Below are 12,628 nucleotides of genomic sequence, written 5' to 3' on the forward strand. Positions count from 1 at the left end.
TTCTGTCTGGAGTTGTGGATCTCTTCCTTTGGATCCACGTGAAATATTACATTTATCCCTGTCATTACATTGAACGCAGCATTGCATGTCCTTGCTTTGAGCGTCTTTTCCTTGTCGCGCTCAGCCCAAGCTGGCTTCTTGTGTTTCTGTTGAAAGTCTCATTCTAATGAACTCTTGATTTGTCATGGTGAAGCTTCTTTTTCAAGTTCGATTGAGTAGTATAAGCCAGATTACCTGTAAAGAGCCCTTGCGCACGGCCGAGGCGTATTCTATCACACTAACCTCTAGAGATCTAGAGACTGCGTCTAATTAAGCTTCTTACTTTGAAGTGGCCTCCAACCGAGGGTCGAGTTACTGTATTTGGAAGGCGGTCTGTGACATGCAATCAACGCGATCAAGATCCCTCCAGTCTGACCGCGTCGCCAGCCTTTTACCACGACTCTCTTTATCACGACCACATTTCTCATAGGCTGGTCCTTCAGAAAGCTCCGGTCACCATCAGCTCTGCAAGGTATTTTCAAGCTTGAGATCACCTGGAACTGTCCGCTTGTCAAACACGAAGCGCAAGATTCGACCCGGATCGATCCAATTTATCCGCACCTTGCGGAGCTCGCATTCTCCATCGGCCCACTTATCGCATTGGAGCACGTTATCTGCGCTCACGAATTCTACAAGCGCCCTCTGCAAACTTCTACATCTGTATTATCTTGAAATCCGATTTGATTCAAATCGAGGGAGCCACAATGTCGTCACCACCCCCTTATCCAAACACATCCAATCCGCTCAAGCGGCCCTCTCTTTCTTCCTCTGCGTCACAACCCCTCGGCAAAAAGGCTCGCATGCACCCTCTCCGACAGACCTCATTTCCCAATGGTCTTGACGCCGCGGATCGAAGCTTCGGCCCAACCAGTGATGCAGGCAGTGTGACGGGTAGTTTCACCGGTAGTATTGGGGGCGCCAGTGCCGATGGAGTTTTTGCGGTTGCTGCGCGCGGAAAGAAGCGCGGGCGAAAAAGTAAAGCCGAGAAGGAGCGGGAACGTGAGCGGGAAGATGCCATGAGCGCACGCGCTGGGGATGGCCGGCTTGGATCTGTGGATGCTGAGGGCTCGGTTCGGGGTGGGATGGGCGGAGGAGGGGGAGGAACAGGTGGTGGTGGAGGGGACGACGCCGAAGATGATGAGGATGATGATGAAGGTGAATTGTTGGGGAGGGAAGAAGGGACAACGGACACGGAGGCCGAGAAGAAGAATTTGGCGTATGTTGATACGATCCTCTCTTTTTCGGAGAGTGGATTGATTTTCTGATACAGCTCACTAACCTTCCTCCAGTATCTTGGTCGACGCTTTCAACCCTCAACAATCAGAGCGATATGATCTGTTCAAACGAGCCAAGCTTCGAAAAGAATCTCTCCGTCGGATTGTGAACCATGCACTCTCCCAATCTGTTCCAGCCAGTGTGGTAACTACAGTCAACGGTTTCACAAAGGTCTTTGCCGGAGAGATGATCGAAAAGGCCCGCACCGTCCAGGCCGAATGGGCAGACGCTTTCGATGAATCCGCTCGAGCGGCCTTTGAAGCTGAAGAAGCCGCCGCCGAGAAAGCCGCTCAGGCTAGAGCCGATGCCGCCGCCGCCGCCCAAGCCAAAGCTGCGACGCCCACACCATCAAGCACACCTGCTCCAGCATCCAGCTCAGCTCCCACCAGCAACGGCATCAAAAAGGAGCCATCCGCCACCGATCACAACAAACTGTCTTCTACCCCAATCAATCAAAATCATAACAACTCCACGTCCTCCCCTGCGCCACCTCCCGTCTCCCACGCCTCTCCCTCCCCATCCCTCTCCAAACCTGCTACCATCTCCACACCAAGTTCAGCACCCCTTCGCCCAAAAAGAGAATTCCGCCCACCTCCCAACCCCCATCGTGGTCAACTTTTGCCGTCCCATCTGCGAGAGGCCCTTCGCCGATACAAGCGTGACGGTGAAGGGGGCGGCGTGGGTTTCTCAGGCTTGAGTATGGATAATCTCGGAGTGAAGGGCTCCGTGACCTGGAGTTCTGGCAGCATTGGAGGCCGACGGCTTTTCCGTTGATTTAGAAGGGGAGGGCAGAGTCAGACATTCGAACGAGTTCATCCTGGTCTGTGTTCGCTGGGATAATTCGACATGAACATGTTTGACCGGAGGGCTGTCACTTGTCCCAAGTTGGAGAGGACAAGCTCCGCTTAATAGAAACCACTTTAGTTGGAGAGGAGATTTTCCATCCGTATATCCACGATACCAAATTCCATTAATGGAGGCTCTTTCTTTTTAGCCTGTCTTGAATTTCACATTATATGTTCCGTGTTACATGTAAGCTCGTGTGCTCTGATCTATCATGAAGATTGACAGGTATACTCGACTGTATGCCTTTCGCACCGGTGCGTGTTTAATTGCCGACCACGCCACTGCCAGCATATCCTCTGGATTTTTTGGGGGGGGGGGGGGGTGGGCTCGCATGGAGACCGAACTCCATGGGATGAAGGATCGTGTTCGCTGGGGAATCAGGATGAAGCCCAACAAATGCATACATAACGGCGAATAGATGGAAAAAAAGAGATCTTATTCAGTAATACAGGACAAAGACCCTGTCCAAAAATCCAGGCGCCGTAATTGTACAGTTTATACACAATTGGAAAGGATGAAGCGAGGGGAAGGGAAACAAAAGGACCGAGGAGAAAATCACTTTCTCCGCGAGTGGCTCTTTCGTCCAGCAGATTGGAAGTTCTTGGTCGCATTTTGAGCCTTCTCCCGCTCGGCGGCCAAAGCCCGCATGTGCGCAGCCCGACGGGCGTGGTTGCGTTCCTCGCGCAGCGCAGCCTCGCGAGCCTGCGCCTCCTGCTCGTATCGTTCGGCCGCACGCTGAGCCTCCTCGCTCAGGCGAGGTTTAGCGGCGATGGAGCCATCTGCGTTCTTGGTAGCATTTCCCTTGACTTCGCTCCACTTCTCCGAGACCTCTTGACGAGCCTTGGAGCTCCAGGAGGAGATGTTCTTTTGCACGCGGTCAATGGCGCTGACGTTGGATTCAGGGACGGCCGCCTCTTGTTGTTTGAACTTCTCTGGGTTCTGCTGGAGCTCAGCCAGACGAGCCTGCAGCTGCTCGAGGTTGCTCAAATCTTGAGGGGCCTGAGCCCTCCTGGGAATCGCCATGCCCATTGCGCTGCGGAAGGCGCTGTTGTTGATAATATACGCCTGCAAAAGACCCAGCACACCGGTGGACAAGAAGTAAAGCTGCAGGGCACCGGGCTGGAAAGCCATGAAAGCGAACGAAACAGCAGGAAGACCAAGCAGCATCGCTTTACCAGCTGAGGTTTGAAGGATATCCATGGTACCAGTCTCACCTCCTCTCTATTATTTGGATATTTCCTATGATCAGCACCATTCTACTCACCATGGAATCTCGCGGGAAGAAGCACCACAACATACCTTGAGTGTGAGATATAAACATCCAGAGGTGATCACAGGGATCAAATACATGGGATCAGCCACGGTCAGATCATTCAACCACAACGCCGACTCGGTCAACAGCCCGGGCACCGGCAGCGCGGTCATACCGCGGACAACACGGAAAATACCATAGCCCAGGGGAATTTGAAGCATGGGAACAAAGGCCTTGTAGGACTTGATACCGTGCTCTGCCTGGATCTTGTCCAGCTCCGCCTTCTTGATCTGCATCAGCTGTGTCTGCCCCTCCACTCGGGCCTTCATCATCTCGTGACGGATCGGATCGATGACGGATCGGGCGTTATGAGTACGAGCGCCGGTATCTGAAGCACCCATGGTTGGCTTGAACAGGGCGATACGCACGAGGACGGCGGCGCTGACAATACTCGCCCACCACGGAAGCCCCGTCCACACGTGAATGTGTTCGATGACATATTGAAGCAGAGAGGAAGGCCCCCAGCCGTAGTCTAGGCCCAGCTCCTTCAAGTATCCAATCTTTTCGGGGATTTGAGAAATGTCGAAACTCACGTCTGACGGGTCAATTGGAGTCGTTGACTCGGCGACGGGGGCAGGATCCGGGATAGATGATGTCGAGTTAAAGCGAAGCGCAGCAGGACCCGCCGCCAAAGTCGTGTAACGCCATGGGATAGTAGCAGATGATGTCAAAGTCAATTGACTCTTCTGGCCGGGGAAATACTTCGGCCTCAAAGTAGAGATCTGGGAAGGCACAGTGATTAGATGGTGATACTCATTACCGCATGAGGCTCCTTTGATTCACGAACCGATCGGACTGATCGAGGGTGGTTAGCAAGCCTTTGTCGCACCAACGCAGCGGCTAAACTGGGCCCTCTCAGGCCAGTGGATCCCATCATTTCTCTGTTGACGGATTCAAGTGGAATGGGAAGTAATGTTGATCGCAGAGGACGGGACCATCGCGACTACACCGCACCCTGTTGCGGAGACTTTTTTTCTGCCGGGCGGAGACACCGGTAAACATCCAGATCCGAGGACCGAGTCACGATTCAGGTTGCTGGCGGTTTTTGCTGGAGGTGCACTCAGATCGCGGTGGAGTCTGTCTCTATCTATGTCAGGCGCTGACCATGACATTTACAATAGGCATGCATCCGTGAATGTCTTTTTTTGGGGCAAATCGGGAAGAGCGAGAGGGATCTGTGCAAGGGTTATTATTACCCACATCACGTCGCACTCTCTCAACCAAAATGCGGAGCAAGGTTGGCCTTCCGAGAGAAACCATTACCAAAAACACTGCCAGATGAAGAGAGAAAAAAAAGTGAATTCGCCAGGCGCCAGCTGAGCAGTCTATTTACATGTGTAATATGCCAAAGGTGGTTCACTACCAGGTGCTTTCTGGACCACCATAAGCCAGTTCTGTGTATCCGATTTTGCATCCGCTGGTTGATATAAGGACTGGAGATCAAGACGTGAGAGTGTTCTTCAAATGGAGCACTCATACGCACACGCATGTATGTAATATTTTGGAATATATGCTTGTGTCCATTTTATTCAAGGGAAGTGGTATCTTTCAAGCCCGCCGCAGAAGTAAACCGCCTGCGCTCTGAAGGGAGCTCCCGAACCTCCACTCCAGGGCCTACAGCATGTGCCCTGCGGTATGTTGGGAAAATCTGGAAGCGGAAAATGGAGCATTAGCACAGCGCACGTTGGCCTAAGTCATGAACCCATCGGGTACCGACCTTGGTACTGGACCATCCGAGTCGGAAGGCTGCTTCATGAGCGAAGAGCTCACCGAAGCCCAGCATGAGTCCGTTCACGAACGGAAGGAATAGATTGATTGCAGCACCCCGAATCAGACCCCACACTGAAGGTGGCTTGTAGAGAATCATTGGTGAATCTGATGTGGAAGGGGGCGATGATGGCGACTCGTAGTTTTCCGAATCGGAAGGGACCGTCATGGCCGAGTCGAACAGCTCGACCCGCGAGCCCGTAGTATCGGAGGACATGGCAGGAAGGTTGTGATGAGAATGAGAGGATTCCGTCGTGGAAGCTTCACAGTATCCAGTGACTGGTCAGGTACTTGAGCGGCCGTGGATATGAATCGCGTGGGTTTGGTCGGTAGTCGACGAGCAGCGGTCCAGATGCTCCCTCGTTGAAGATGCGGATCGCGGGCAGCTGACTGGTCACCTGGTGAGGGACGACCGGCTCCTGCTCTGCCCTGACGGCGGTGGACATGATTATGTCAGCACATTTGCCGGGGGGACTGCATCAAAGTTCACTTGGTGATGGATAATGGAAGGCTGGCCTTTTGGCAGAGTGTATCATACTTATCTTAAAGCTCAAGACCAATATCGTGGAGACTGCTTCAATATTGAAGGGCATTACAATAGAATAAAACATTATGATAAGGCAAGTTAGTAGGCTCCGGGGGTCAATTGTAAGCTTCGGGAGCTATGAAAGCATCGGCGCTTGGACGTCCCCCGCACTGGTTATGAACAGCAATACTGTACTTGGATAATCGCCCAATTTACACCCATACATAGTCAGTTCAAAACTCATACGAAACATATTCCTGGAACTACCGCTCTATGATACAGGTGCTCACAATTTTCCCGGCAGAAGCATTAGAGTGAGTCGAGTCAATGAAATTTTTGGCCTCAGGCGCCCAGAGAAAAGATCGGAAGATCCTCCGCTCCGGTGGACCAATTGCGAGTGACGTACCCGGTACTTACCTACAGTACCAGCTCGAATTGGGATTATTGACAATCACCTCAGCTGTTGACACCTTTCCCCCATCTAGCTTCGTTGCTCGAATTTGACCCAGATCAGGGCTTCCCGTTGTATTCGAGGCACAGATACCACGACCTTTGAAAATCATCTCCTCAAAGCCTTTCCCAACTACACTAGCCATGGATTACAACCCCGCAGAGCACGACGAGGTCGTGTCTCAGTTCTGCAACATGACAGGGACTAAACCCTCCGAGGTAAACATGATCCCGCGATTGATCTGAATACCACAGAGCTGACTTTATTTCCGCTTCGTGATAGGCTCAGGAATATCTTTCTGCCAATGGCTGGGATGTGGAAGCTGCGGTGACCGAATACTTTGCCGAGCAAGATGAAGCTTTGCAGGAAACAGAAACAAGCGCTGGTCAGAGACTAGGTACAGAGCAGGCTGCTTCCACGGCCGGTGGTGGCCGCACACTTGGTGGAGAGCCCGTGTCTGCTACATCCTCTGCAGCTCCCCAAGCCCCGTCGTCCAGTCGACGCACTGCTCCCAAGAAGAAGTTCGCTACCCTTGGTGACTTTGCAACAGCGAGTGCTGGCGATACATCATCAGAGGATGGCTCGGAAGACCAAGACTTTTTTGCGGGTGGTGAGAAATCGGGTCTGGCGGTGCAAAACCCCGATGACTTGAAACGAAAGATTCTGGAGAAGGCCCGCAGGTAAGACTCGAGCACAAAGGTGTATTTAGCACTCGAGATCTATCACTGACAGTCTCCACTAGAGCTCAACCTCCTTCCTCAGAGGAGCCTCAATCCCGGCCTTCCCATTTCACTGGGACCGCCCGAACGCTTGGTGGCGATGATGCCCCGAGTCGTGTAATTGAAGCCCCTTCCGAACCTCAGTCACAGCGGCCCCAACGGGTCCATCGAACCCTTCACTTTTGGGCTGATGGTTTCTCCGTCGATGACGGAGAGCTCTATCGGACTGATGATCCTCGCAATGCGGAGATCCTGGAGGGTATCCGCCAGGGCCGCGCCCCTTTGACGATTATGAACGTGCAGGCCGGACAGGAAGTGGACGTGGAGCTGAAGCAGCATGAGGAGAACTATGTGAAACCAAAGCCCAAGTACAAGCCTTTCTCTGGCGTGGGTCAGCGTCTCGGAAGCCCTACGCCTGGCGTTCAGAGCACACAGCCCTCCGCTTCGACCGCCACTACCACTCCCCAGGCCTCTTCATCGGAGCCTCCCAAGCCAAAGGTGGATGAATCGCAACCCACCGTCACCCTACAGATTCGCCTGGGAGATGGTACTCGGCTGACTTCCCGGTTCAATACTACGGCCACTATTGGAGACGTGTACGACTTCGTCACTGCTGCTAGCCCCGATGCTCGCAGTCGTGGGTGGGTGTTAATGACCACATTCCCCAGCAAGGAATTGAGTGACAAGGCCGTGACTCTTGCCGATCTACCCGACTTCAAGCGAGGCGGCGTGGTCGTTCAGAAGTGGTCCTAAATAACCTCACTCTTTTTTAATCCTTCCTTGATGCCAATATTCTCCGGCTTTGTTCCATCGGTGGCGAAGAAACCCCAAGTGAATTCTCAGAGTATTCGAAGGAATTTACTTTGACATTAAGTGTGACAGGGGTACCAGCTTTGTCAAGTTTATTTGACATATCCAGTAATGACCGTTACAATTGTAGGGACATCTTGAGGTGATTGTCGCCTTGAGAGTGACTTCAGGCAGCGTCTACCGTTTCTTCCGATGGCCATTCGTAGAATCCATAAGAACCACTTGTCGACCGCTGCGCAATTGCGATGCTTTAGTCAGAGACCCGGCGATTGATAAGCTTCCGAGGTCGGCTCCCCACCATTCCATGAATCGTTCCTCTTCTTTCTAATCCCCCCTTCCAAGGAGTATTATACTTCCCACGCAGACATGCCTTTAGACGGAGTGAAAAATATCGTGCTGGTAAGTCTATCCAGCGTCTTTCCTGATCCATGTCTCGCACACCTTGCCCTGAACGAGTCCAAATCCCTCCGCTGCAGTTTTTGCTCCGGCTCTGGGGAGAAAACGTGCTTATCGATAACAAAATGCATGAGGGGCAACGAGACGCAGTATCATCACGCGGTGACGTGTGCACGAGCAAAGAGCTAATTGGAAATCCTTGCGGCCCAGGTTCTTTCTGGCAAGGGAGGAGTGGGGAAATCCTCAGTGACCCTTCAGCTTGCGCTCGCGCTATCGCTCCAGGGCAAATCAGTCGGCATTCTCGACATCGACTTGACCGGCCCCTCCATTCCCAGACTCGTTGGCTTGGAAGGTGCCAAGATCACCCAATCGCCCACTGGATGGCTCCCTGTACCCGTCCATGAGGCGGTCGGCACACCGAGTGATCATGGGACATCTTCCGTGGAGACGTCTCCAGCTCGGGGCTCCCTCCGCTGCATGTCCCTCGGCTTCCTCCTGCGAGACCGTGGCGACGCTGTCATCTGGCGTGGGCCGAAAAAGACCGCTATGATCCGTCAATTCCTCTCAGACGTCTCCTGGGGCTCGACAGACTATCTGTTGATCGACACACCGCCAGGCACAAGTGACGAGCATATTGCGCTCGCGGAGCAGCTTCTCACATTATCATCCACAGACGTGGCCGTTGCAACACAGATGAACTTGCCTCGTCTCCAGGGCGCGGTGCTTGTCACGACGCCACAAGCGGTTGCAACCTCGGATGTGCGGAAGGAAGCCAACTTTTGCGTCAAGACCAGTATCCCGATTCTGGGCGTGATTGAGAATATGTCGGGCTACGCGTGCCCATGTTGCGGCGAGGTCAGCAACTTGTTCTCTAGCGGTGGGGGAGAGGTCATGGCTCAGCAATTGAACATTCCTTTCTTGGGCCGTGTCCCTGTGGACGTGAAGTTTGGAGAGTTGGTGGAGGGGAAATTGGAAATCGACACTGACGACGAGGATGAGGACGAGGACCAGGACGAGGACGAGGACACGAAGACCGTGCAGTCAAAAACCCCTGGTGAACCTGACCTGCGGCCTCTTGTTGAGAAATATCAGGAAGGCTGGTCATACCCTCGGTTTGAGGAGTTTGCGCGGGCTATTGTTGGAGGTGCATAAATACAGCAACGTTTCTCGACTTTTGGTCAGCCCTCCATGCAAAGCCACTCGGAAAAGGAAAAGTTGACCAGTGGTTTGACGAGGTGCAAGGGGCCCCTCCCCCTCCCTCCCCTCTTATGAAGTGCATAGTTTTGGCTTCTGCATTGCATTGGCACCGGCGTTATGTTCCATTCTATTTGCGGATGTGTTCTTTCTGAACCCTACTCAAGGTACTGAGACTTCCAACCACGATTGCCGTATATTTTGAAAAGCATAATTTCATTCAAGTTTCATGTCAGCGTTGCCATATATCATATATTCATCACGCGGGATATCAAAGCGTATCAAAAATCATTTCACATCATATCAGTCGTCATTCGTTATAAAAGCACGGCATTTCAAGGTCGACCCTGAAAATCAGAGGACGCAGCCGGCATGGAGGTGCGCTCTTGGGTGGCTTGCCTCAGCATGTCTCGCAAGTAGTCCTCGGCGGACTTCAGGTCAGATCGGGCATTGGGCTCAGCGCCTCCGCCCGTCGATTTCAGCCATCCAAGCAAAGACCGAATCACGCCCGTTGTCGTCCAGCTGTCAGAAATCGGTGCACTATCGAAATGACATGCACTGGGTGATACTTTGCTTCCACCATCTCGGCACCGCTCATTGTCTTGTGCGTCGAGGTAAACTTCCGAGACAACAGCTGGAGTGGACATGTCTTGTTGCGACAGTCCAGGGTGTCCAGAGAGATCATGATGACCCAGAAGGCTTCGGCTAGAAGTACCCACGCTTGCAGGATATTCAAGAATTGCCGGAAGAGTCAGCTCCACCGGTCTTGCAGCCAAAAGTGAATGCTCGGGCAGGTTGGCAGGGTGTGCTGCCGGGAACGCTGGCGAGCTTCCGTTTGATTCCAAGGCCGCTCCAGCATACCGACCATTTTCGAGGTAGTGGAAAAACGTGAGTGGGTGTCTTTCCCGGGATTCGCTAATGTGAGAGTCTCCTTCCAGTCCGATAGCACTCCCATCGGCCGCACGTTGTTCGTCATTGGAGCTGGCTTCATCGACCGGTCTCAAGCCCCCTACTGACGAGGCACGGATCTCGCCCAGAGGAGCAATGTGACTGCCATACTCATTGGCAAGGCTGAGCTTGCTTCGACCGCATATCTCGGCAATGGAGTCTAGCGTGTCACCGATCTCACGGTCGATCGCCAGCAGGATACTGTCAATACTGAAGTCCTTGTCCGACGGGAACGGCGGATTCGGTGGCGGAGGAGGAGCAGAAGAAGGCGAGCTCTGGGACCGGAAGAATGGAAACAATCGACGCGGAGACACGATCGATGACTTGCTCTTCGACACTCGGTTCTCATCGCTCGTGAAAGCTCTGACGAGAACGGGCTGCGAGGGCCCTACTGACGGCTGTGTAGCATTAGGATCAGAACCCGAACCCATGCCATCTTGGGTAGCGACGAGCTGGTGGTCAACTTGTGTCTCGCGCGATGTCGTAAACTCTTCATCAAACATTGATTCGATTTCTGGAAATGACTCATACTGCCGCCAGGTAGAGCCACAGATCGGGTTCGAATCGCACGATGACTCTGGCATGGATGTATGCGCGGGGAACCGCCGCGACCACTCTCGACGAGGAGAAGAGCTCGATGGCAGTCGAGGGCCGTCTTGGTGTGCGGCGTCGTGGTCTCTCTCCATTACGGCTCTGTTGCGATTTGGGAAGTGAATCCACTCTTAGGGAATTCTCGCAAAAATTTCTTGAGCTCGACGAGTATCGCTGGATGATATAGTTTGCAAGTGGAGCGCCGCTCAGACGTGCCGGGCAAGTATGTCCTGCGGGGAGATGATCTATAGCCGGATTCGAATTGGCAGGTCAAGGTACGCCTTGATTTGGTTTGCAGGCACTGCCTATTTGGGAAGTATGTTGGCAAAGCACACAGGAGCAAGAGACTTCAAAGATGCTTGAAGACCACAGAAACAAAGCATAGAGAGGAAAAAAAGACAGCTCTATCACTCAAGAACAGGCACTGCGACGAGCCCAACGTGCCTCCACAGGGGAACGGACTTGAAAGTTGGGGGCCCAGTCGGCGGCCAGATCCCCGCCAAGACGCGACGGGCGGTTGGACTTGGGCGTCAAGCTCCCCACTTGGACTGACTTGCATCGTGACAGCAATACCCCCCTCCCCAAGTGTGTGTGTGTGTTGCACGCCATGGATCGATTTCAGGTAGGCCGTCCAGGATCATTGACTTTTTCCACGACATGGAATCGATTGTACTGATCGCGCTGATCTAGTTTGGCGGTTCAGACGAGAGTGTCTCCGACTTCGACGAGGACCCTTCTGGTCTGCCTTTCCCCGAGCCGCTGTCTCGAACGTCCTTTTTGGCCCCTGATTTCGACCCGGCCGTCTTTCTCTCGTCCTTGAGGAATCGGCATCAAAGTCTCGAAGACCTCCGCCAGGAGCTCCGCAACCTGGAGCAAGTCTTGAACAAGGAGCTTCTGGACCTGGTCAATGAGAATTACCAGGACTTCTTGTCACTCGGTACGGCATTACGCGGCGGGGAGGAAAAGATTGAGAGTGTTAAAGTCGGTTTGCTCTCCTTTCAACGAGATGCACAGGGTTTGCGAGATAAAGTCGACGCGCGTCGCCAGGAAATCGAGGGTCTGTTGAATGAGAAAAGGCTCCTTCGGGGACAGGCAGACATCGGCAAGGACCTCTTGGACTACGCCGACCGCGTTGAAGAATTAGAGCATCGACTCATGATCGCCGAAAAGGCCACCCCGGATGAGACGGGTTCCGCAGATGAGGATTCAGTGTCGGATTCTGACCCAGACCTATATGGTAGCGACAGCGACGATAGCGATGCGGAGAACGTGGCAGAAGGCGCTGCGCCCGTGTCATTAAAACGCCTCGAACGACATGTGCAGGCGTACGTCTTTCTGGCCGCGATTGCCAAACGGGTGGGCCAACACCATGCATTTCTAGTTGCGCAGCAACCGCGAGTGTCCAAGATTAGGTCCACCATCTTGCTCGACTTGAAGACGGCATTGGAACGGGCTGGTCCCGCGGGGGAGACGCGAGATGCGCGAACCATGGCAGTTCTACGATTGTATGACTTGATGGGCGAGGATCTAAGCGCCATCGCCGCACTCAAAAATCTCAAGATTTAGTTTGGTGCAGGCCGGGCGTCACTCGAGTCGTCCGACATGGAAAGTTGCGCATGGGAATCTCGCATAGCGCTGGCGTTTTTGGGGGGAAATTCTGGGAGCCTCGATTGGACAAGAAAATGATACCATGATACACCATGTCCTTTCCTAATAAAACAAAATTCTGTACACGCCAAGTTCAAAGCAAAAGA

At 53.2% G+C, this 12,628-nt stretch overlaps 7 protein-coding genes across 7 annotated transcripts; 4 read left to right on the forward strand and 3 right to left on the reverse strand.

Annotated features, from left to right (window-relative positions):
• Positions 1-743: 743 nt before the first annotated feature.
• Positions 744-2,088, forward strand: POX_a00472 (uncharacterized protein; the record flags this gene model as incomplete). The annotated part of the gene is made up of 2 exons (XM_050109413.1): positions 744-1,255; positions 1,329-2,088. The coding sequence occupies 2 exons, from the start codon at positions 744-746 to the stop codon at positions 2,086-2,088; spliced, it is 1,272 nt and encodes a 423-aa protein (XP_049973181.1).
• A 627-nt stretch (positions 2,089-2,715) lies between these two features.
• Positions 2,716-4,349, reverse strand: POX_a00473 (uncharacterized protein; the record flags this gene model as incomplete). Its single annotated transcript, XM_050109414.1, has 3 exons — positions 2,716-3,381; positions 3,460-4,194; positions 4,260-4,349. 3 exons carry the CDS (start codon positions 4,347-4,349, stop codon positions 2,716-2,718), a joined length of 1,491 nt encoding a protein of 496 aa, XP_049973182.1.
• Positions 4,350-4,997: 648 nt separating this feature from the next.
• On the reverse strand, positions 4,998-5,456 carry POX_a00474 (Mitochondrial import protein 1; the record flags this gene model as incomplete). Its single annotated transcript, XM_050109415.1, has 2 exons — positions 4,998-5,120; positions 5,190-5,456. 2 exons carry the CDS (start codon positions 5,454-5,456, stop codon positions 4,998-5,000), a joined length of 390 nt encoding a protein of 129 aa, XP_049973183.1.
• A 903-nt stretch (positions 5,457-6,359) lies between these two features.
• On the forward strand, positions 6,360-7,688 carry POX_a00475 (UBX domain-containing protein 1; the record flags this gene model as incomplete). Its single annotated transcript, XM_050109416.1, has 3 exons — positions 6,360-6,434; positions 6,499-6,896; positions 6,959-7,688. 3 exons carry the CDS (start codon positions 6,360-6,362, stop codon positions 7,686-7,688), a joined length of 1,203 nt encoding a protein of 400 aa, XP_049973184.1.
• A 423-nt stretch (positions 7,689-8,111) lies between these two features.
• On the forward strand, positions 8,112-9,293 carry POX_a00476 (Cytosolic Fe-S cluster assembly factor cfd1; the record flags this gene model as incomplete). Its single annotated transcript, XM_050109417.1, has 2 exons — positions 8,112-8,144; positions 8,352-9,293. 2 exons carry the CDS (start codon positions 8,112-8,114, stop codon positions 9,291-9,293), a joined length of 975 nt encoding a protein of 324 aa, XP_049973185.1.
• Positions 9,294-9,670: 377 nt separating this feature from the next.
• Positions 9,671-10,969, reverse strand: POX_a00477 (uncharacterized protein; the record flags this gene model as incomplete). Its single annotated transcript, XM_050109418.1, has 1 exon — positions 9,671-10,969. The coding sequence occupies one exon, from the start codon at positions 10,967-10,969 to the stop codon at positions 9,671-9,673; it is 1,299 nt and encodes a 432-aa protein (XP_049973186.1).
• A 512-nt stretch (positions 10,970-11,481) lies between these two features.
• Positions 11,482-12,440, forward strand: POX_a00478 (uncharacterized protein; the record flags this gene model as incomplete). The annotated part of the gene is made up of 2 exons (XM_050109419.1): positions 11,482-11,496; positions 11,565-12,440. The coding sequence occupies 2 exons, from the start codon at positions 11,482-11,484 to the stop codon at positions 12,438-12,440; spliced, it is 891 nt and encodes a 296-aa protein (XP_049973187.1).
• Between the last annotated feature and the right edge of the window lie 188 nt (positions 12,441-12,628).

This window comes from Penicillium oxalicum, chromosome I, assembly GCF_001723175.1.
Source record: "Penicillium oxalicum strain HP7-1 chromosome I, whole genome shotgun sequence".
Classification (NCBI taxonomy): domain Eukaryota; kingdom Fungi; phylum Ascomycota; class Eurotiomycetes; order Eurotiales; family Aspergillaceae; genus Penicillium; species Penicillium oxalicum.